Raw genomic sequence first — 24,202 nt, 5'->3', positions numbered from 1 at the left:
TGCTTCTGAGTGGTTACTCGAACAGGATTAAGTAGAATCATTCTTAGGAACATTTCATTGTTGGTCGGTTTTGGTAACTTCATGCAAAAAGGTGAATGCTGGCTAAATTAAACATTAATTCTGTTGAATCGTTTCATTCGAGGTTTTAATGGACAGAAATGAAGACAAATACGTGATTCACTCACTGCATCTTTTTCAGGTTCTGCTCGGGAGAAATTGTCGTCGTGGTACGGGTTCCAGCCTATGCCTCCGTTCTCGCCCGGAGCTGCCCTGACCCCTGCAGGGTAACCATTCATCCGACTGGACAAGCCCACCTGTGTGAGATGATGTAGCTGGGCACCTACAAACACACACACAAACACACACACACACGAATCACAACAGAGTTATATTACCCTGACACTCAACCCTGAGCAACCACTCTTAATATACTTTCATGCAATCACTACAGTCTGAAAAGCATTCTTTCTCTCCCGTGCTGCACTCTACTCTATGTGCTAAACGGCACAATCCATTTCTATTAGGCTACGTCACATGGTGTTAGCAGAACCACGTCAGCTCCTTTAATCATTTAAGGGAAAGACGAGGCTCTTTCCGCTTAACGGGTTTGCGAGTGGAGGTGTGCTGTGGCAAAATGGGGTGAAAGGGAAAAAACATCCCTTAACCTGACTTGTGTCCAATGTGAATAGCAGTTAAAGCAGATTAAAAAATAAAAACATTCACTATTTATGCTAGTGGTAGGACCTGAGAGAAATTGAATGTATTAATGTTTGCACTGGATTTTATTTAGATGTAATTGTCAGCAGTGTATTTGCAGCCATCTGTCAACAGTTTAGTTTGTTAGCATAGCTGTAGCTCTTTGTGTGGGAGATATTGTTTGCATTATGGTGTAAATAATCTGACTTGAATGTGCCACAATGAATGTAAAAAGTAAAAAAAAAAACCTGAACCCTGACAGTATTGAGTCATTCACAACTGATTTAACGCGTGTTCGCTGCTGTGTGATTTCCTCTGGTTACCTGTAGTTCCTCCGACTGGACGCGGTCTGGCAGATGAGGGCAGCTCATCGGCGTACAGGCCCCTGCTGGAGTACAGGCTGTCTGGCGGGAGATGGTCGCCGAGGCCCGCTGTTTCTCCTGTTGGCAGGTAGCTCGAGCCAAGGCCCTGCCTGAGCAAGAAAAAACATAGAGATTAGTTTAGCTGTGATTTAATGAAAACTGTGTTGGATATTTATTGGAATTCTCGTCAGTCACAGCCTCTCCATGCGGTCATATTAACAGAGCCAATAAAGTGGAGCACGCCTGTCCAAAAGCAATGACAACATAATGAACTGGTATTGAACAATCCTGCGTGGAGGTTGAAGCTAACGACAGGGTAATCAATCTTCTTTGAGTTACAAGATTCGTACAATGGTCTTATTTAGTCCGAGCAGTCTTAAATGTTTCACAGTTTACAACCTTGCTTAAATATTTGTTGCTGTGCCCAAACATTGTGTTAATATGTTATGACATGAATGTGTGTACGGTCTTTTTTGGAGCCAGTTAAGAGACCACAATAAAAACCAATAAAATAAAGATGACTTTTCTGTTTATTATTCATAAGGCCGCGACGGAGGCCACCTAAAGGAAAACACTTGCACTGGTGAAGAGGTGGAGATCAGGCTGTGATTATCAATAAGAAATACTTTCGGTTTGGGGATAGTGTGAATATAAAATAAGCATTATTATTATTTATTCATTTATACATAAAGAATCCATTTTCCTCGACTGCTCCACTTACCTTGGTGTCAGGCCTTGGACTGCAGGAGAGGACACGCCCAGCTCGGTGAATCTCTGGGGGGAGACGAGCAGAGACAGACAGGGCTTGACAGACAGAAAGTCATAGTGATGACTAAGATCTCAGGTATTTAAAATATACGTGGAACAGCCTTTAAACAGTAATAAAATGTAAACAAAGCACTACTCTGTGTTGTGTTATATTCTTATAATTGGGCAGCGAGGCTTATTTTATGTAGCTGTTTTTACCAAGCTTGGTTTTACTGGATGCCCTTATTTTATAGCATATGAAAGCACTGAACCTGAAAAAGCAGCACCAGCAAATGGCTCTTTATGGCTCCACTGCTCAGTGTTAACTTTCTCTTTATATCTCTCACCTGGGGTGAAGAATGATACACTGATCAAGCATAACATTATGACCAATATTGTGTTCCTAATATTGTGTAGGTCTCCCTTGTTGCCTCCAAAACAGTTGTGACTCATCAGAGAATGGACATGGACCTTCTGAGGGTGTCCTGTGGTGTCTGGCAACAGAATGTTGTTAGTGGGGGGCCTTTGGGTCCTATGGGTTGAGAGGAGGGGCCTCTGTGGATCATCCCACAGATACTTGATCAGTTTGGGATCTAGTGAATCTGGAGGCCAGGTCAACACCTTTGTTCCTAAAACATTTTTGTGTGTGTGCCTGTGTCAGGCTGCATCCTGCTGGGGAAGGCTGCTACCATCAAGGTGTGTCTTTGCTATGAGGTGGGGGTGCCTGGTCTGGTCTAGGTGGGTAGTACATGTCTAAGTAACATCCACATGAACACCAGGTCCAAACATTTCCCAGCAGAACACTGAACTGTCACAAGATGGTCAATGCTATTCACTTCTTCTGTCAGTGGTTTTAATGTTGTGGCTGATCAGTATATCTGCCTATACAAGACAGAATAGTTTTATTAATAAAGCATGACAGCTGTAAAATGCATGCAAGTATGAATTGAGATATTGAGATGATACGACGTTAATAAGGATCAGGATTAAACTTCTAAACTGTTAGTTCCTCTAGTCAAACAGGAGCCTCTCATCATTTCTATGCTAAGCAGATGCTGTTCAGAAACACATTAATCCACAGACTCATCCAGGCACAAGACACAAAGCTCTTTGTGTACACTGTATATTATCTTTACTCCTGTGTTGTTATTTTCTTGGCACACACATATGAAGAGCACTGTATTTTCTCACTGTCTGCTTATTCTAAAGCTGCTGAGTCACTTGGTTTTTCTCCTATGAGGGATCTATAAAGGTACATTTTATTTAGACTCATTTTTCTGTCAGTCCTGAAGCTGACTCTTTATCTAATCTGAGTGATTTCATGGGTTAATATCTTTAGTTTCCCTAAACCACTAACGCAAAGCTCCATCCTCTCCAAACAACTCAAAACTCTTCGGCTTACTGACACTGAAAACCCGTATTTAATTTTAGCTTAGTTCCCTCCCCCTCAATATGAATTTCAAAGCAGGGTAATACGCTATAGATAACTTCTGCACTGTCTCTCATTAATTCCACCCATAAAATAACAACACAGTGAGTGTTGTGCATACATAGCGTTACGCACTCTTAACCCACCGTGTTGACAAACGGTTGCACTGCACAATGCTGGTCTTTGTGCGGCATTGCTTTGCTTTTCCGTGTGGTTATTGACTCCTTTGAAACGGGCCGTCGTTGACAGGAACTAATGCAGAACAAGCAAATGCCGGCTATGTTGCTGCAAGTCTTAGGAGTTGTATATAGCTGACAAGGGCTGCAAGGTCGCAGCTACGTGGGAGCGACAGATGGAGGAATACTTAACTGATTAGTTTGCTAAGAGGACCCGATTAAAAGTGAAGCTATAGGCTTCATGCTGGGAAACGAGAGGAAAATGCCACGAAAGAAAGGGAGGATATAGTGAATACAAAAGGAGTTTATCTGTTCCTATTACTGTTTGGGTAAATTTATGTTTTTGTCGCTCTGCCCCCAGATAATTAAAATGAACAGATGCATGACAGAACACAGCTCGCAGGAAATTAAAGGCAGCAGAAGCACATAATGTATGTTATTATAATAACAATGATATCAGAAGTATCTCTAGATGGATACTTACACCAGTAAAAGGGCTAAGAGCTTGGTAGGAGGGACCCCAATGTCTGGGGCCACGGCCTGGAGGGCTGGAGACAGGGGGGTTGCTGGTGACCCCCGGGAGAGTGATCCCCGCTGTGCTGCCCTGGGACGTGGGCGACACAAGGGCGAAGGCATCGTCCAGCAGGGAGTGCATCTGCTGCCGCGCTTCCTCAATGGAGGGCTGTGGAGGCATGTAGGGGGGTGGGGGAGGGGCGTGGCCCGGAGGAGAGGAAGCGGGGCCTAGGAAGACATCATCCGTGGGGGAGGGGCTCCTGTGTGGAGATCCTGGGCCTTGGTCGGGGTCAGACTGGAATTAACACGACACATTTTCATGTATGGGCATTCAGAGGGGAAGAGGTTACACAGTATGTGAAAGACTGCACCAAGCTGATAATGCTTCTGATTTCCTCACCACGTAGGCCACATTGTTGACCCCAGGGCACTTTCTGTAAGCAGCATCGCTATCTTCAGTGATAAGGTGGTCTTTGTCTGCTTCTATCATGCCTCCATTGAGCTGATCCTTCATCCTCTGCTTTGGAGAACGTCTCCCTCGACCACTGTTAAAACAAACAGAGATGTTTCCTCTAGCTTTAGAGCCTACTCTTGTTATGTTTAGCAGGGTCCTAGTTCTTAACCACAAAATCAAACATAGACCCATAAAGTGAGCCCTAACCTCTTCTTGGATTCCATGAATACAGAGGGCATATGAGCATCCGGGTCCAGGATCTTATCAATTTGTGTTTGCGATTTCTGATAGATACGATCTTGGTCCTTCGCATCTCCAGGGCCACCGATCACATCATCCATGGCAGGGAAGTCATAGTGGCCCTTCCTCTTGGCACGCAGGCGAATCTTGTTTCGATGGTGCTCAATTTCTGACTTATGCCTCAGTGCCACCTGAATCTAAAGACAAAATTACCTTATTAGAAAACATGGTCATGGTATGTACAGTACTGTTTAAACATCTTTCCACCCTTTCTAGATAAAAATGACTCAGCTGATTATTATTAAGTCCTGAAAGTAGACAATGAGAACCCAATTCAACAAATTGACCTGACATATTATACTTGTGTGTTTGTTTATTCAAATAAATGAGCCAATATTACCTATCTGTAAGGTGCAAAAGTAAGTGCACTCCTAAGATTACAAGTTAATATTAAAGCCAAATTAGAGTCCCTCTGTTCAGAAGTGTTTCCAATCAAATGAGAGTTAGGTGTTCAGGGATTTGTCTGATCTTCACAACACATGTTTGTGGAAATGTATGATAGCACAGACAAAGGAGCTTTCTAGGGACCTCAGGAAAAAGATTAGTTGTTGCTAATCAGGCTGCAGAAGGAGCCTCTATGGGCTCATTATACAATTTTCACATTTATTCATGAAAAAGAAAAACAGGAGCAGATGATGTGCGAATGTGCTTTTGCACTTTAATAAAGGTGGCGAATTTACTTGCAAAGAAACAGTCTTTAGTGTAACCCTGTTTTCCCAGTATAGTTGCACAGCAAAGCCTAAGCAGTAGCCACCTCGCATCTTGCAGTGTCAAAAAAAATCTTGAATCCATGGAGCAGTAGCTTCAACAAAAAAATACATTCATCTTCAGCAAAGCAATAAGGCGAGAGAAGCAAACCTCTTTGTTGATATGATTTGTGTCCGACAGTTTGCCATTGATGGGGGGACTGTGCAGTGGCGGGACAGGCATGGGCTGCATGGCGATAAGCTGGACTTTATTGGGTAGCCTCCTACTGGCATCCGTGGCTCGAGACATCCGATCAACATGTTCAAAGATGGAGGCGGAGGACAGCTGCTCGTTCGTACCGTTCATAGGGGGAGGACCTGAGGAAGGAACCAAGAAAGCAGAAAGTCACAACACTGTCTGCACAGAGGAGGCACTATAAGTCTAAATACTAACGCTGATTTACACAAGGGGACGGGCGACTATCGCATTTGAAATATATATAAAAACAAAGGTGTTAAGTAAATGCTTCCAGTGGTAACATGAAATTACTTTTTAATAGCCAAGCTTCAAACAATGGCTTTTTTTTTTTGCCTTTGTTTGTAAAGTGGATTGTTTCCACACTTTGATTGACGGCTCAGCAGACAGTGATGGATGGTGAGAACGAGCCGAGCACAAAACTACTTCAGAAACAAACACGGACAACACACACACACAAGACACAGCTGCTGGGGGTCAAGCCTGAGGTCTATGGAGAAGCAGACAGAAAGTGGACAAACTCTTACCAATTCTATTCTTGCCTGCAAAAACCACAACAGAAAGGAAAGAGAGACTTAACAGGGGCGAAGGAGATCAAGTGAGATGCACATAGTAAGGTTAAAGTGGTATCGGTGCATTGAAAACACGAGCATAAGACGCATTGTGAATTGAGGCCGCCGTGATTGACGAATGAAAGGAAATATAACCAAGAGAGACAAAGACGGGGAGGGAGAGGAAAAGGCAAGTTTCCAAGGCTGATAAAAGCTTTTCTTTAGGACTTTAGTTCCTTCTTTAGATAAAAAGAAAGAGGAGAGCAGCTTCTGATGAGTAGAAAACACACTGATCAAAAGACTAAATGAGCAAAAAGAAAGATGAGACGTTACATAATACTCTCTTTCATATACAGACTACTTATAAACATTGTGCAGGGCATGTACAGCCTCAGAGACCATTCCTCTGTGGGTGAGTCTATGTGCCTGACCGCCTCTGGCTCCGGCAACTAGACTCTTGAGTGGCAACGCGGGCTTGAATCTATCAACAGGCTGTCGGATAGCGTGATTTCAGCTACCCCCCCGAACTCTAAATTCTTTCTGGACTTCTTTTGTCCACAGAACAGAATTTCAACCAGGTGCATCTTTTATTTTCATTGTAATTTTTGTGTTTCTGGTTGAGTTGATGCTTCACTTTCTTCTGTTTTTCTCAGATTTGTTCTCATCTCAACTTCATCCCCCTCTTATTTATTTAATTTTTTTAAACCTGGCCTTCTTATCCAACAAACGGCAGCTTGAGTTGCTCTCTCTTTATCTCTTTATGTCAGCCAAGTCCCTTCAGCTTTCTCCTCCCCCTCCCTTCCCCTCGTGTTTGCTCTGGAGCAGCGTAGCTCACTGTTGCCGAGAGGCCACTTGCCATTTAAAACATTGATGGGGACTTTACGGGTCTGCTTGCTGTCGCTGGGCGTGGCGTGGACTCTCAGGTTCTCCTCCGTGGATTCCCGCTCACTGGAATGGTCACTGACCACCGAGTCACCGTCTGACGGGGAGATCCTACCCAGAAACACACACACACACACTTACATGAATAATAGAAGCCCAGGAATACACTAACATGCCGAGACGTCATGCATAATCGAAAGCAGTGCCTTTTCAGAAAGGTAAAAGCAGGGAGGAGAGTTCTTAGAAATGATTATGTAGTTTACAGCTTGCTGACATAAACGCTTAAAAGGATTTCAACTGACGGAATGATTCAATTTCTTAATTAACTTTCTTGGATCTTTTTTTCACGTGAAACGACCGATGGAAATCCCCCACTCTAAAAGTGGCTGTTGTAAGGGAACTGTTGTATCAGTAATGTTTTGGTGACACATAATGTCACCAAAACATTACTGATACAACAGTTCCCTTACAACAGCCACAAAACAGCCACAAAAATCTAATAACAGGGAAATGCTAGCAAAGGTGCATACACTCATTGACGTTATCAGCATGATTAACATTTCTAAATGAAGCTGTGATACTTTTGCAATATGTTGTGTGTACACCAAATACATCATTTGATGGAGGAGCCTCTGTGGATCATCCCACAGATACTTGATCAGTTGGGGATCTAGTGAATTTGGAGGCCAGGTCAACACCTTGTATTGTTCTTCGTGTTTGTTTGAGTTGTTCCTAAAGCGTTTTTGTGTGTGTGCCTGGCTCCATCCTGCTGGGGATGGCTGCTGCAAGGAGTGATTGCTATGGGGTGGGGGTGCCTGGTCTGGTCTAGGTGGGTGGTACATGTCTAAGTAACATCCACATGAATGCCAGGTCCAAACGTTTCCCTGCAGAAAACTGAACTGTCACAAGATGGTCAATGTTATTCACTTCTCCTGTCAGTGGTTTTAATGTTGTGGCTGATCGGTGTATACACTTAATATACTTAAATGATACAGACAGTCTGTAAGAGCGAAGACCCTCCATTGTCTACTGCATAAATAATGAATGCGAGGATCTGCTGGACTGTCTCAATTGAGGTCTATTGAGCTCTATTTAAAGCTAATTTAAAAATCTAACTAAAATATTAAATACAGTATCTGTATTGGTCAGAACACACTATTTTACCTTTTCTACTACTACCAGAAGCACTGACCTTTCTCGCCTACGGCCGCTGCGGGACGCCTTCGTGGAGGAGGCTGAGGTTTTGGATATGGGTGTAGGAATCTCCCCGTTCTCAGATGGACTGAGGCCATCCTTAATGGACACAGGGTGGGGCCCGGTGCCGGGTCCTGGCAGCGCAGACTCCTGGATCACCATGACATCATCTTTACTCTGCTGGCCGAGGTGCAGCTTGGCAAAGTCAAAGCCTTTCACACTGGGCGCCTGCAACTGAGGAAAGGGACAAAGGAGAATGAAACAGGCAAGTAAAAGAGGAAAGAGGGCGAGAAAAAGAAAGAAAGACATACAGCGAAAGATGTGTACGGGTTTACATACTGACAGGGAACTATTCAAAAAACACAGCGTTCATTTTTAGTGAGTTGACTTCCATATGACACCATTGCATCGTGGCATTTTTCTGCAAATTCATGTGTAATAGACTGGACAACAGGAAACTGAAAGTTCAGACAGTGTCAACCAGAGCACATTAACACACACAAGAGAAGTAACAGCCAGATAGATGGATAGATAGATAAATAGAGAGATAGATAGTCCAGCTTTGAGACAAAATTATGTTGAGTAACGGATGAATGGATGTCCATGATGGAGGCTCAGACAGACAGACATAAATGAATAAAGAGACGGTCTATGCGAAAACAGGACAGGGAGAGATTTGGGTAAACATTGAGCTGCTTGTGTTCCTTTGAGGCGGTAGGGGGTGGAGGCTGGAGACTATTTGAGTGTGAAGCCCTCAGGACTTTCCGACAGCAAAGGAATAAACAGAGCAGATCTCAATATGTGTGCCTGCAGTCTCTGTAAACTCCCGACACTGAAATGTGGCTTACAAGAGAAAAGAAGAGTCACCTGGCACATTACGGCTAATACTCTCAATAATAGGTACACTCTCAGAGGTTTACTGAAGCAGAATGTGCAGCCTAGAAGACGCTTGTTGGTCCAAAACTGCTAATCCGGTGTGATGAATAAGTGTGTGTATGTTTGTGCGTTGTGCTCTCCATGGCACATAAACAAGGACAGTCTTTGAGGGGGGAAACGTTCAAAAAGCTGCAGCTGAGATAATCAAATGTGGTTCACTGTAATTAAACGCTGAGGCTCAATGAAAACAGGTAGTGATACTGTATCTCCCACACATCACGCTCACTATTTACCACTTTTCAACAGGTAAACTGGGGGAATCAGTCACAGGAGACAGTTTGCGTACGTGTAAAATGATCTATATATCTACATATCTACATATAACACCACTCCACGACACATATGAAACAGAATCTATAGACGACAAACACGTGACGATCCACGGTGAGATCCTGTGTCTGTATAGTCATCTTAACGGGAGGGGGATACTATTCTCTATCAACGCCAACCAGCACTAGTCTCCATGCCTACTACACGATATACCTCCTCCTTGGCTCTTCTCCCTTTAGACACTTCTCTAATTTTCTCTTCTTTCTTCGTCTCCTCTGGTTTCTTTAGCACAGCTTTGCTCTCTTGTCTTCTTTGCTCTCCAGGTGTGATATACTTCTTTTTATCTTTGTCCTTTTCATCCTCTTCTTCCTCCTCCTCCTCCTCTTCTTCTTCTTCCTCCTCCTCCTCTTCTTCTTCTTCCTCTTCTTCCTCCTCCTCCTCTTCTTCTTCCTCCTCCTCACTGCTCACACTCAGTTTCTCCTTGAGCAGAACTATTGGTCTCTAAGCAGGGGCAATGATGAATAGGATGAATATTTCTACCGATGAAGCAGAATGCTATTATAACTCTAACACCCAGACTTTGTACAACAAATTTTCTGTTCGCTAAAAAAAAAAAAAAAGAAGTCTACCGTCTGATTCTTTATATAATTGACAGTTGAATAATAAACCACAAATAGGTTACTCCAAACACACACACAAAACTAGGTCTGACTACATTTTCTACAAACCACCAGACACTGCTCTGTACCTTCCCCCTTTTAACTTTCTTCTCCTCCCACTCCTCCTCCTCCTCTTCTTCCTCCTCCTCCTCCTCCTCATACTCCTCCTCTTCATCCTCACTAAGCTCAATATCTCTTTTAGTCGGAGGGAGCGGCTGGCGCAGAGACGTCCTTGATTCTCTGAATGACGTAGTAGACTGAGGGAAGAGGAGTGGTGTTAAATGACAGACGACCGTGCTGCTGAGCAGAGGGGTTCAGGCAAAGACACAGTTACTTCTGCAACATTAGATTCAGAGCATTGGGCACTGTGAAGGACCGTGAAGAAGAATCAACGCTAGACACAGACAATTACGATCAACTAGAAAGTCTTGGAGCTGAAACATACACACAACCCCCGAAACAGGCTTCAGCTTACAAAGATATACTTTAGGATTGGAGTGGAGGGGGTCGGCAGCATCAGACTTCGTAATGGAAGAATTGCAGGGTCTGTGAAAGAGGACTGCAAGTGTGCACCAGTGAGATAGAGTACATAGTCCTTCACGTATCTTCCACATTAATGCAACTATCCAATCTACACCGCACATGATGAACCTTGGACTAAAGACCAAAAAGTATATCCAGTAAAGTGTCTGTCATCTCATTATTGATTGAAAAAGTTGCTCAAGGTGGGTGTTTCCTTAAAGAGCAGAATAAATCTCTTGTGTGACTTTTAGGGGAAAAGCGTTCTTTAAAACAAAGGAACTACAGACTCAGTTCAGACAAACGGCAGTATTTCTATTTTAAGACAGAAAAGAAAAGAAAACCCAAAGGAAACTGTAGAGCAAGTTGGTTTGTGCTATTCTTTCTTTTTTTAGCTTTAGGAAAAAACTGAAAATAAAACAACATGGAGCAGCCATGGCCCATCCCGTGTATTATCAACATCATGGGTTGTAACCCAGCAAATGTCCTTTAATACGTCTTCCTACTGGATTCATTAAAGATTTACTAATCTTCCACATTCTGTGCAGTCCCGTAGCACATTCATGACAATGACAGATAGGCCTAATTAATCAGAAGGTAATTTAAATTTAACTTGTAAGTCATCGGTTAAAATTATGACACTACACTGATAAAGATACACCAAGCAGGCATAACATTATGACCATGTTCCTAATATTGTGTAGGTCTCCCTTGTGCCTCCAAAACAGTTGTGACTCATCAGAGAATGGACATGGGCCTTCTGAGGGTGTCCTGTGGTGTCTGGCAACAGAATGTTGTTAGTTGGGGGGGCTTTGGGTCCTATGGGTTGAGGGGAGGGGCCTCTGTGGATCATCCCACAGATACTTGATCAGTTTGGATCTAGTGAATTTGGAGGCCAGGTCAACACCTTGTGCTGTCCTTCATGTTTCAGGCTGCATGATGGCTGCTGCCACCAAGGAGTGTCATTGCTATGGGGTGGGGGTGTCTGGTCTGGTCTAGGTGGGTGGTACATGTCTAAAGAACATCCACGTGAATGCCAGGTCCAAAAGTTTCCCAGCAGAACATTTTATTGTCAGAAGATGGTGTTATTTATAATAAATGTTATTTATTGTTGGTTTTAATATTGTGGCTGATCGGTGTACAAAACCAGCATGGGCAAAAGCAGAAAATTTAATTAAAAATAACAAAACTATTTAATAATGTTTTTTCTTCATGATGACGTTCACTGTAAAAAATATATTATTAAACACTGGTACAGTGAAGTACTGGCAAGACTGCAGAGTTACCTTCTGTCTCTGCTGGATGGAGGTCATGGCGTCTGGCTGGAACTCCAGCTTGTCTGTGCGACACAGTTTCCAGTAGAGGATGGAAATGATCACGATGACCACGAGGAGGGGAATCACCACCCCAATGATGATCCACATGTTGGTGTTCTCTGTGTCGGAGGGCAAGGACGCCACCTTCTCCACGGCTTTAGACAAAACACATCAAAGGAGTGACAAAGCTTCTAGTTTTAAGCTGAGCTTCATCCGCAAACGACAGAATATTTAACGCGGCCTCAACGCGATCTTCGACACAAACCTTCAGTCACTTTAATTAATACTGATTTCATCCCTTGGGAATGTACCATAAGAGAACACAGTCAGTGCAAAAACAGAACTCCCTTGAGGGGCTCTCATTAGGCCTTGTTTAGATTCATAATGAGAAAGACAAGCTTTTGATACAGTAGGGAGGTAATTAGCTTGAATGTTACTATAAACACATGGAGCCAGCAGTTAGCTTGTATCCCTTTTTTCCCCTTTCCTTCACTAGGACCGTGAGAACAATAACAAGCATGATATATACAAAAAAAACAACAAAAAAACATTTGATTTTGAACATTTGAAACACAGATTTTTGGAAAAATGTTGTCGTTTTGCTGTAGGACACTTTCCGCGATGCAACTGCTTTCCGTTTGAAATGTCAAATACCATCTTCTTAGTCACTACATCTCTTAGTTGACTTGAACATCAGGAATCTAGTATGCTAGAGGTACTCACGTTGTGCCAAAATTCCCTGCACACGATATCCCAGGACAATGGCAGCCCTTTGAACGTCCAGGCTATTAAGTAGGTCAGCTGTTTGCGCTGCAGGCATCCTCCGACCACTGGGACCCTCCACAAAATACACTATTTCTAAAGGGTGGTCCGCATCCACCAGTCGGCTCGCACTTACAACCTAGGATTTGAAACAAAGCAGAAAGGTTTTTCTTTTTAACAGTTCTGAAATAGTGAAATGTACGGACGGCATAAACATACAAAAAGTATTTAATATGTTTAAAGTAACATGCCCCTAACAAATATCGAGCCCCAGTAATATTTAAGAGCACCAGGCATCCTTCTGTGAGCGCTTGTCAAGTCCTTTGTCTATTTGTTTTCCATGAAAGTTCAGAAAATTTGAATCTGGCAACTGGTGACTACATGGGGGTCCTAGACGACATCTGAGACAAAAAAATAATCCAGAGTTTGTTTAGTCATTTGTTTGGGGGGATTTGCACGCTAGAACTTGGAAGACACAAAGAGAAAACAATCTTCATTCAACAAGAAAACACTGTTTCGTGTGTGGAAATGATGCAAGGACCATATACTCGTTGGGTATCATACAATTACAGACAGCAATCACAGGACGTAATGGCGACTATTTGGTGGCTTTTAGGACAAGCCAACACCCTTTTAAACAGTTGGCAGACATCTTGTGTCTTTTAACAAACATAAAAATGTCCAGATGTAGGCAAAAGCCTGAAGAACACTCGCCCTATTGCTCATTTGCATTGCAAATGAAAGCTATGAAAGCTTGCAATCATCATAATCTTTGTGGTTTTCAGTAAATCTTTACGTCTCTCAACGTTCACCATGAGACCACAGTTCTTCCTTTTCCTTTGTTTGTTCCAGTTTGTTTCTAGCTTTGAGGCAAGCAAGGTGCAGACTAATGTGAGCTCTGATTCCAAGTTTTAGTTTTGATGTTCGCTTTTTTTCCCCCCCCATAGGCTGTAAATGTTAAACATCTGAAACATTTGCAGCCAACAGCTGTGCAGCTTGAGCAACTGGAAGAAGAAGAAGTGCTTCCAAAAGCGAATCTAGGAATTCATGGAAGATGACGCAACCACGCTCTCTAAATTAAGAATGGAATGTCTGATGAAGGTTTTAATGAGCAAAGTGTCACAGTTTCAATAATAAAAATGACCATTTAATGGAGAATGTGGAACCTCATTTTGTACGGAACCCAAAAAGTTGAATCATTTCTGAGTTTCTGTGACTGCAGAGACTATAATTAAGGCCCCGGCTTTTTTGGCAGAACATTACACGAGAGCCTAGAGTAAAAAGACAAACTCAACAAATGTCTTCCTAATCAGATACTTAAAAAAATATGAACATTTATATTCACTCGTTGTTTGCAGGCAAAGAAAAAACTTAACTTGATTTCTGTTTTCATAATTTGTAAGTACACAAATATCTAGATTCACTATAGCAAAAGCATCATGATACATCAACTCATATTCTGTGCTCCCATCAGAGTATTCATTGTTTTCCAATATTTTTCCATGTTGTCTTACAAGCTAATTTCGTGTGAGTGTGTTTGCATGGTCCCCCTGGGTGCCCTGAGGCACGGCACACAGTCTGCTGTCTGTATTGCTGGAAAGAGTAAAGTGCAGGTCATGCCTGGGCTGATACAGATAAATGGCTGGGCAGGCTCCCCTCATTCGCGTTTCTAATCCAGTGCATGCATGGTTATTGGAGTGGAATGAAGGCAGCGTGAATGTGTATTGTTGCACAACCTCAATCCAGCCTCTTTTTGTCTGTCCAGGCCGACTCATAAGGTATTCTTATCAGTGACAACACTACTCCGGTTTTGTCATGACAGTCTAGGGCGTCTGTCTGAGATGCAGCACGTGTCCAAGTGTGTGCAAGAGAGCGAGACAAAGGATTCTTCTGAAGTTCAGACACTCCCACCTCACTCTCAAAATACATCCAGCTCAAATAAGAGGGTCTTTGAAATGTAAAAAAAAGAAATAACAGCTTCCTTAATGATAGTATCCTCTCAAGACGGGAAAGAAATACAAGCCCATTATACGTATAACACATATTTGTTACTGTGAAAGACATCATTTTGAAATGCAGATAGGATGCCAGAGCCTAAAATTAGAAATCTAATCTTATCACAGAAATAGACACTAAAGGTTCACCGCTAATATGATCTTCCATTTTCCTAAATTGCTCTGTGAGTTTTATGGTGACAACACTGCTGAAGGCAGAAAGGTCAGAAAAACCATGAGGCTGCTACTCAGCCAAGGATGATATTTATCACTTTGACAGCCCCCTTGTTTAAGGTCCACCATATGCACTCAGACTGTATGAGGCCGGATAAAATATGCATCTCTTGTCTCTCACGACAAGTCTCTTTTATCCGAGTACTTTCCTCTCCCTGTTCTTCTGTTTTTCTGAATCTTTTACCTACCCCTAACTCTGTGCAGCCTCAATAATGACTAACTTGTCAACAATGGAGACACACTCTTAATCATCCCAACAGCAGGGCACAGACAGAGGAAAGGAAACAATTAATAATTGATGAGCTCTTAGCAGCTCTCTGGCTCACAGTATCCATCAAGTAAAAGGACTCGAGAAATGAGGAAGAGGAGAAAGAATAGAAACCCATGAGGTTGTGGTCTTTGAGTGGCTTGCCCCTGGGCTGAATGGGGATGCTGTTGCCATGGAGATATAGCCATATCCTGTCCCCCTTAGAGATGAGTTGAGATGAGCAGGTGCAGAGTGGACCCACAAAAGCTACAGCCTGATTAGTAAAGCACTAAGGCGGTCGCTGGTTACAAACACGGCAACGCTCACATAATGAGCCCTCTGTACTCAGGCAAGGTAGTTAGAGGAGCTTGCATCAGGGAATAACGATATGAATGGTGCAAGGAAGGATATTTTTTAAAGATTTTGTGGATTAATCCATTAACAAGGATCCAGTTAAAGACTTTTGTTATGTAACAAACAAGTAATGCAACAATAGAAACACACTTGGTGATATTCCCACATACAGTAGTTATTCTAAAAGGACTATGCAGCTGTAAATACAAGAAAAGTAAAGTAATCTATAAACACGTTACCTGAACACTGTTGTTTCCTATGGTGGTGGCTCTTTTAACTCGTCTGACTAATCCCATTGCCTCCCCGATCAGCATGGCCAACCGGCGCTCCATGTTAGCTTGAAAGGTCCTCTCACCCACTTTGTGGTCCAGCACACCAAGAAGCACTATGTATGCACACAACAGAAATAGTACACTGTGTAAAAAACAAATAGTTCTAGTAGTATTTCAGCATGCAAAGACCTGAAGCCACCATACCTGTTCTAACCCACGATGAGCGAAGCAAGTGACTGGTATTCAACTCTGGATAATGGAAAGCTATTGGACAAAGGGTGCGATTAAGACGAGAGGGATACGACTCAAGTTTGTTATTGTACATTTAAAATAAGTCAAAATATGGAGACTACTTTATATTACTCACGCTCAGCTATCTGCAGGACAGGGAAGCCCATGTAATAGCTGAATTCCACCATTGTGAGCTTAATCAGCGCGTTGCTGACCTCTGAGCCCAAGAGGTAACCCCTTGAACCCCGAACAGTGAAGGTGATGTCCACCGGCTGCTTCACCGGCCGTTGTCCTTCAATCTTTGAAGCAGCCATCGTGATGTTTACAATCTGAAACACATTTGTACTATTTAATGAGACGGAATATTAAACAGCATAATGTACAAAACGCTTCAATCGTGGTATTAATGTAGTTTCTGAGAAAGCTTGTTTGTCTTTTAAGAGACACAATGACATTTCAAGTCTGAAAAGAGTTGGCTTTGGTAAATGGGAAGTAGGAGACAGAACTAAGCAGCATTATTTGACAGATGTTCACAAAGCCTTTCCGTATTCCAACAAATACTTGATTTAATCCATGCATATATTCCAACTGAAAGTCTTTGATACAGGCAACAGTTTAATAGGCTTATACAAAACCCTGATGAGACGACTAACCATATAGCCAAATAAGCTCTTTATTAACAAATATTAAGCTTCTTTAATACTCAACAACTAGAGCATGAAGTCCTTTTAATTAAGTATTTAAGTGAAGAACCATGGGGTCTTGTTCATCAATAACAGTTAGCTAGAAAAAGGGGAATGGATGGGTTAAAGTGGCTGAAAGTGCGTAACTTATGTGTAGAGACATAACAGAAGCTTACACTAGAGTAGCTAATATTTTATGTTGGAAAAAAAATAAAACTTTTGAAGTATTCTGTGCATCTGATCAATTAAGAACTGGTGAATCTGAACGGGAGAATGATGCTTGGGCTACTACGCTTACAATGAAGATGTCACCATCCAGAACTAATAATAAAACTAATAAAAATCTTAAATCTTAATAACCTTTAATCTTTCTCTGACTCTAAGAAACCATTTCTGACACCAGTAATTCAATGAAATTCAAATGGCACGGCAAATGTGATTAAATAAAATAGTTCATGTTTGCGAAGCAATATCTGAGAGAGCTTTGCTATAGCAAACCCTTTGTCTGCAACAACCCAAGAGTTTTCTAACTTCCTATACATGACTAAAAACTAAAATCAAGTGGACCTCTGACAGCCCATGATTTTTATTCAGAAGTCTCTAGATTATTGTCACTAGGTAGTTCTGAGGTACACAGCCACAGTGAAAACACACTGATGAAAACATCAACTGGAATACGACTACACGGCTGCCAGTGCCTTCCTTTCTGTACTTTGGTCCCACTCACATGCACTGTGAAGTTGGTTGATTCCTTTGAGCGCCGACGCACTTCTGCAAACGCCATGGTCAAACCTTTCTCAATGCTCTCGCTGAAGTTGCAGTAGCGCACATCTATGTGACTGGGAACAAACTGCAGCACTGCAAAGAAGAGGTTGAGACAGAGTTTTAAAACCTAATGGTTAGCACAGGATTCAAAATGCTGATAGCTGGCCCCGATGAAAAGGCTGTTTACCTGTGTGGACTTGATATTTAGTGTTGGCTGTCGTCCAGCTGGGAGACACAGACAGGAAGCGGCGCCCAGATCTTCGTAGAGCATTGATGACAGATATGGCTGTGTACACCACAGGACCAGACACGACCCGAAACACAAATTTTGGTGGGGGATGCACGACCTACGCAGACAAAGCAGGAATATGACATACATCGACGAGGAATAACATTTCACCACCTGCCTACAGTTGTGACTCATCAGAGAATGGACATGGGCCTTCTGAGGGTGTCCTGTGGCGTCTGGCAACAGAATGTCGTTAGTGGGGCCTCTGTGGATCAGGCTTGTTCCAGTGCATCCCATAGATACTTTATCAGTTTGGGATCTAGTGAATTTGGAGGCCAGGTCAACACCTTGTGCTGTTTTTCATGTTTTTTTAGTTGTTCCTAAAACGTTTTTGTGTGTGTGCCTGTGTCAGGCTGCATCCTGCTGGGGATGGCTGCTGCCATCAAGGAGTGTCATTGCTATGGGGTGGAGGTGTCTGGTCTGGTCTGGTCTGGTCTCTGGATGGTACATGTCTAAGTAACATCCACACGAATGCCAGGTCCAAAAAGTTTCCAGTGGTTGTAATGTTGTGGCTGATCAGGGTAAACACAGTTGCTTTAAGAGACTTGCGTTAAATAAGTAGCCGATGTTCCTACAAGGTCACTGTGGATCATAATATGACTACTCCTGTGGTGTGTTTATAAAAGAACCACAGATAAAAGCTTAGGAAGTGGTCTGGCCTTCATGACTTGTTTGCACCACCACAAAAACACACACATACACCAACATACACTCATTCTGTATGTGAGAACGCCCTCAATCCAGTCCATCAACTCAGAATCCCTTAATATTATAATAATGTCTCTTATGCCCGTTATTTTAATGACAAAACAAAAACACCATGGATGATACCATCTTCAATTAAAAACGAATATCTTTACTCCCCTGCAAAAATAAATTTACCTGCAGCTCCACCGACTTGTTGAATTCCACTTTCAGTATATCTCTGATTTGGGTTTTGGCATATCCAACAGTGGCCCCCGAAGGAAAACCTTGTAGAGAAAGTACAAGCTCCTGGTTATAGTCTCTCATACACTGTGTGCATATTTGAAATTTAAACAAGAGTTTTAAGTTAAACACAGTGATGTAAAACAAAACGACACTTCAAACTCACCAATTTTTATTACATAATCTGGCCTGTCCACGTTGCAGAGGTACTGTCTTGTTGGTGCGGAAGTTGTGGTCTTACCACTGGTGGTGGAGATGATGTTGACACTAATTGAGGCTTCAGTAGTGGCAGCCATTCCAGTTGTGGGTTGAGGAGGAGTAGTTGTGGCAGTTGTACTTGTGGGTGCAGCAGAGACTGTATTAACTTCACTGCTAGATGGTATCAAGGTCATTGTGGCTAGGCTGTCAACTCCATCGTCAGTCACTCCCTGATCACCTAACTCAACTGGTGGGAACACAGTGGCATTGAGAGATGGTGGTTCAGTTGAAACTGAGGTTATATTGAGTGTTTGTTCAGTTGGAAAAGCAGAGTCTTGGGGAGTTAATTCGGTTGTACCAGCAGTGTTGTTGGCAGCTGGTTCGGTGGGAGCAGGGGAGAAGGCTATAGTTGTAGTTAAGACAGTAGCAGTATGTATGGTAGAAGACTCTGGGATAGACTCCGTAACAAACCAATGAACATCCGTCAGAGATGAGGACGATGTAAAATCATCTGGCAGTAAAGGTGTGGCACTCTGTTGCATGGTTTCTGCTAATGCAGTGCCGTCTCGGCCAACAGTAAGTGAATGTGCTAACCAATCTGTGGTGGACACCTGACCACCCCAGGTGGAAGAAGAGGGTACAAGGACTGGGACTATGGAAGGTTCGAGGAAGGGCTCGGATGAATTACCGGAATGAGGACTCTCGACTGTGGTGACTACCATGGTTGATTCATCATGAGGCTCAAATCCTGAAATATCACTGGAGGATTCATCCTCAGCAAATCCAGTATCATTGATGAAGCCGTTGGTGGGTGTGGTGTCTGTAGTACCGATGGACACCACAGTAACGTTCCCTTTGTGTTCAGCTCCAGTTTCTGAACTGTTGTTCTCCTTGGTCAGCTGGGTGGTGTAATACTCCAAGCTGTTCATGTCAGGTAAGAGGACATCTGTTGGTTGGATTGTGAACGTATCTGGCCAATCTATGTCTGATAAGTCTGGTATATCGCTGATAGTTGTAGAAGTAGGTTCTGGAGTCGATTGATCTGTACTGGAAAATGAAGACGGATAAATGGATTTAAGTGGAACAGTGCTGCTGTATGATGTCATGAGGCTAGGAGAAGGAGAGACAATCAGAGGTTGCAAGGACGAAAGGGATATGCCCACCCTGGAAGGGAAGGATGTGTCATAGGTTTCTGTATAGTCCTCTATATCATAAGAGTCAGAGGGCACCTTGGTAAACGGAGAGTAGTCATCTCTGTCCGAATCGAAGAAAGACATTGTCTCCAAGTAGTCCCCAGACCCCCAGTCCACTTCCATGGTGTTGGTGGGGTAGAAGTCCTCCGGAGAGACCTCAGTGGGTTCAGATGCAGGTGATGCAGGGTGGGGGGCAATGAAAGGCACACTGTAGCTCGGAGATAGAATCTCATTTGGGTAGGGTAGCATACCTATCTCATGTATAATTTTGTCATCTTTCAAGGGGTTACTGCTTGGGCTCAGATGGTTCACATCCACTATCTTGCTATAAGATTCATCTGCAAACGCCTGATCATGGGACTCAATAGGCGGATTCAAGGTTGTGATTGTCAGTGTTTGCTCCAATGCCTCATCCTGCTGCTTGCCAAACATTTCTTTCTGTGTAGAATTAGTACCTTTCTGAAGTGTTGATCGTGCAGGAGAGCGGTCAAATGCTGTTATAGATGTATTTGACTGAGAGGTTGTAGGAATTGGAGGAAGAGAGGATGACTGATGGTCTGAATTTGTCTTGACAATCTTCCAGTCTGTGGCAGGTTTAGCTAGTGCCTTAAATTGTGGACTAGACCCTAGTATAGGTTCGGAGGGACCTAATGATGAAGCAGTCGTAATATGTGGATCTCCTGATAGTGTGTCCCTTTTGACGATGGTGCTTTCATATGATATATGTCCCCGTTCAGAAAGCTTGGTGTCTGCAGTCTCAGCTTCATGGTTTGGTTTGTGAACGGATAGCAGGGCAACAGGTGAGTGTAGGCTCTCTAAGGCAGTATAATGTGAATCTGGTAAGGCTGACGGTGATGGACCGGTTGTACTTTTATTTCCCAAAAAGTCCATGGGGTGGTGTGTAGAGTCCAACAGAGATTTGTCTGCAGGGGAACACAGAGAGTGCTTCAGTTTAGTAAAAACACAAAATAAAAGTAAGGGAGGGGTGCTAGACTGTAACTGAAATTAGATGACTTCTATTAAAAGTTTTCCCTAGTCTTTGGCGGTAAAATTGATTTCACTCACAAATACAAACCTGACTATTATAGAAAATTACCTTTTAAATATGCATTTTCCAAATGAAAACACACTGGAAGATAAAATCGTTAACAATATATTTTTTTAATACACAGTGGTCAATACACAATCAGCCAAGAAGTATTCAAAATAGGCTTTAAAGCCTTAAGATGCTGTTAACAGTAATTGAATCACTTTATTTTGAACTCTTTTATGGAAAACATCGCACATGTAAAACTGACCAGACAACACCACCTTTTACAATGTGGTTTAACTTTTGAACAGAGGTGGAGGATAAGAGCAAAGATGACTTTCTGTGGCAGACAAACAGGCACCCTACTGTCACCTATATTGTATAACTGGGCTAGCATTACATCAGTGAGATCGCTTTTGACAGATTTACTGGTCCGATAATAGCCAACACTGATCTGAACAGGTTTCACAAGGATGTAGACAAACATACATAGAACCCCTTTTTTTTTTATAAAGTGAGCCATTCTAACTATCTGAAGCAGAGGTTACTGTGTATTTGCATAAACAGAAAGTATAGCAGAGGATGTTGTAGGCAGCTTTGGTCAATACCTTTGATCAATAATATATCGACAGCAATTATTTAGATCAATAACAGTGATGTTGGCTTACCAGAAAACCTCCAGTTTTGCTGCATACTATATTTCCTGCCACCAGTAAACAGCTTAGTAATATTTACCCTGTTGGCGTATACTGTATTGTTAGACCTAATCACTAGTCCAAATAATGTCCTATTCATTAAAGTGGCTGCAAAATAAATGTCATTCCAAAGAAAAGGCAGTAGAGGGGAGAACTATGCGAATATGCCGACATGTATTCACATCTTGGATTTTACCAATGCACTCAAGAGACTGAATTTACTATCCTTTTTATGATATGTGAGTAAATAGCTCTTAAACGTGAAGAACATTACAGAAATGGCCATTTCTTTCCATGTTTCATTACATAAGTAGTGTATCAGGCACGGTTTAACTGTGGAAGTGCCTTAATTACATTTCACAGACTGGCAAGTTCCAGAGAGGCTACATGAGCTGAAACGGTTCTTAAATTATTAATTAACAGATCTTTGTAGCTACGTATATTTGCCAGTTTTATGTGATTAAATGTGTTTCATAAATATTACACAATAACAGTAGTGTCATAGTGTTTCCTGACTCTGCTAAAATGCTAAAAGGAACCTTAATAAGTGGTTCTTTCCAGACACATGAGCTGATAGCAGATAAACAGGACGGAAGACAGGAGATGAGTTAAGGTGTCTGCTTACATTAAAAGAAATGTTATCTTATGGTTGTTAGGGTTACTGATAACAAAAAGATTCTTTCACAGACCTCCTGCCTGCATTGCAAACATAAGCAAATTCTGTCCAATGAGCTCAGAGCAGACTGCATGTCTTCAATTTGTCCTTGAAAGTAGGCCTTGAACAAAACAAGACTTAAAAGGCATCATTACTGTCATTGCCAGAAGCTAGCCACCAACAACCTCTACACAGTGACTCAGCAGCAGGAGCTGGTAAGGCTGCTCTTTGTAGTTTATAGAAAGTCTGCAGCATGATGGACTCTTGAAAACCGTCACAGAATCAGCTGAGCGAGTAGATTATTTTTAACACTGGGGGCAGAGAACAGATCCCATAAAAAGGACCAAAAAGAAAGAATAAACTTGTGGAGCATCATCTTCAATTTACTGCATCACTTCATATAAGCAGACGGCCTCTGGCTTGGCCCAGGAGAAACCTCCCAACTTAATTATAACCTACACGGCTACCTTAATCCAGTCAACATGCTACTATAACAGAGCCCACAGGAAAGGATATAGAAAGGGAAAGCCAGGACTTCTTGAAGGCTAGGCGGTGTTGTACATTTTCCAACCTGCCACACAACTGCTTGACTCCCGTGCCAAGCGCTTGAACCCAAAGGGATGTGGCACACAGCTGGCCAGATGCACACACATGCGCACACACACACACGGACACAATAAAGTGCTTAACCATTAAATGGAGAAACTGAATTAGAAGAACATGCAGCATGTAGTTGCCTGCTGTATGCAGAGAACAGAGCAAAGCAGGGAAAATCCACTTCGGCGATATTAAGAAGACACTGCATCCACTGGCGTTGAATGAACTGCCCTTTCATCCATCTGGCTGTGATGTATCTTTTAGCCATTTGCTAGCTAGCTGTAAACAATGGTACTTTAAAGGCTACCTATGCACAAAAAAGCAAACAAAGACTGCCAATGCTTTGTAGGACACCATGTCTGATGGACAAGCATGTTGATAGTTGAGGTCACACTGTTGTACATGACCTCAAAATGTCACCTCATTTTAAGTCACCACTAGCAGGGACAAACTATTCAATTTACAGTCACATTTAGGACATCTAAACAATGATGATTGTTAAGAGGGAGGAATACAGGCCGGCATGAGGTTGATGTTAAAACCCATGAAAATAAAATATAAAATAATAATATTTTTACTTCTAATTCTATTTCTTGGAGATTGGTACATATGCAAATCTTGTATCATTATTTATTTCTTCTTCTTATCATTATTATATTTTAATTTATTATTTATTCATTTATTTTAGCTGTCCTACACCTATTTTTTCATTTTACTAGCAGTTTTCTGGTTTTTGTGTGCAACTGAGTTACCAAGCAATTTCCCTTGTGATCAATAAACTCTGTCTAGGTCTAAGTCTAGTTTGAAAAAGCCTATGCTAACCTGCATGATAATAAAAAAGACCTAGCTGCGTACTCTTAATTATTAAGCATGCAGGGTCTTCATACGTGAAGCTTAATCTCTGGTAATGACAGTCAGAGCTCTGTGCGACAGACAGCAACCAGGCACAGAGCAAGTGAGATCAGCCTGAACTGGGGCTGACATTACAGTAGGCAAAAAAACAACTGACAAAGGCCTCGAAGACTAGGCTGCGCTACCACCTGTTCACTGAAACAGGAGCGTGTCACACTTGGTTGGCCGCTCATTGTCAGGCCTGCCTGTGAAATTAAGCACTGAGACTCATGCAGACG

General features: G+C 42.4%; 1 protein-coding gene across 1 annotated transcript in view; it reads right to left on the bottom strand.

Moving 5' to 3' along the window:
- Positions 1-24,202, bottom strand: part of LOC311495991 (UPF0606 protein KIAA1549) — a gene marked incomplete at its 5' end in the record, with an annotated part of 36,113 nt that overhangs the window by 2,409 nt on the left and 9,502 nt on the right. Inside the window, 20 exons of the mRNA XM_084555700.1 lie at positions 186-340; positions 1,020-1,168; positions 1,780-1,832; positions 3,895-4,218; positions 4,324-4,468; positions 4,585-4,814; positions 5,536-5,741; positions 7,006-7,163; positions 8,245-8,480; positions 9,666-9,953; positions 10,201-10,368; positions 11,917-12,101; positions 12,670-12,847; positions 15,777-15,922; positions 16,014-16,073; positions 16,177-16,369; positions 17,451-17,581; positions 17,676-17,835; positions 18,660-18,748; positions 18,871-21,018. Coding sequence (XP_084411826.1) covers positions 186-340; positions 1,020-1,168; positions 1,780-1,832; positions 3,895-4,218; positions 4,324-4,468; positions 4,585-4,814; positions 5,536-5,741; positions 7,006-7,163; positions 8,245-8,480; positions 9,666-9,953; positions 10,201-10,368; positions 11,917-12,101; positions 12,670-12,847; positions 15,777-15,922; positions 16,014-16,073; positions 16,177-16,369; positions 17,451-17,581; positions 17,676-17,835; positions 18,660-18,748; positions 18,871-21,018 — 5,402 coding nt within the window. The remainder of the gene's footprint in view (positions 1-185; positions 341-1,019; positions 1,169-1,779; positions 1,833-3,894; positions 4,219-4,323; positions 4,469-4,584; positions 4,815-5,535; positions 5,742-7,005; positions 7,164-8,244; positions 8,481-9,665; positions 9,954-10,200; positions 10,369-11,916; positions 12,102-12,669; positions 12,848-15,776; positions 15,923-16,013; positions 16,074-16,176; positions 16,370-17,450; positions 17,582-17,675; positions 17,836-18,659; positions 18,749-18,870; positions 21,019-24,202) is intronic.

The sequence above is a fragment of the Chelon labrosus genome (assembly GCF_963514085.1).
Source record: "Chelon labrosus genome assembly, chromosome: 11".
NCBI classification, from domain to species: domain Eukaryota; kingdom Metazoa; phylum Chordata; class Actinopteri; order Mugiliformes; family Mugilidae; genus Chelon; species Chelon labrosus.
This window is presented reverse-complemented; position numbering and strand designations above follow the sequence as displayed.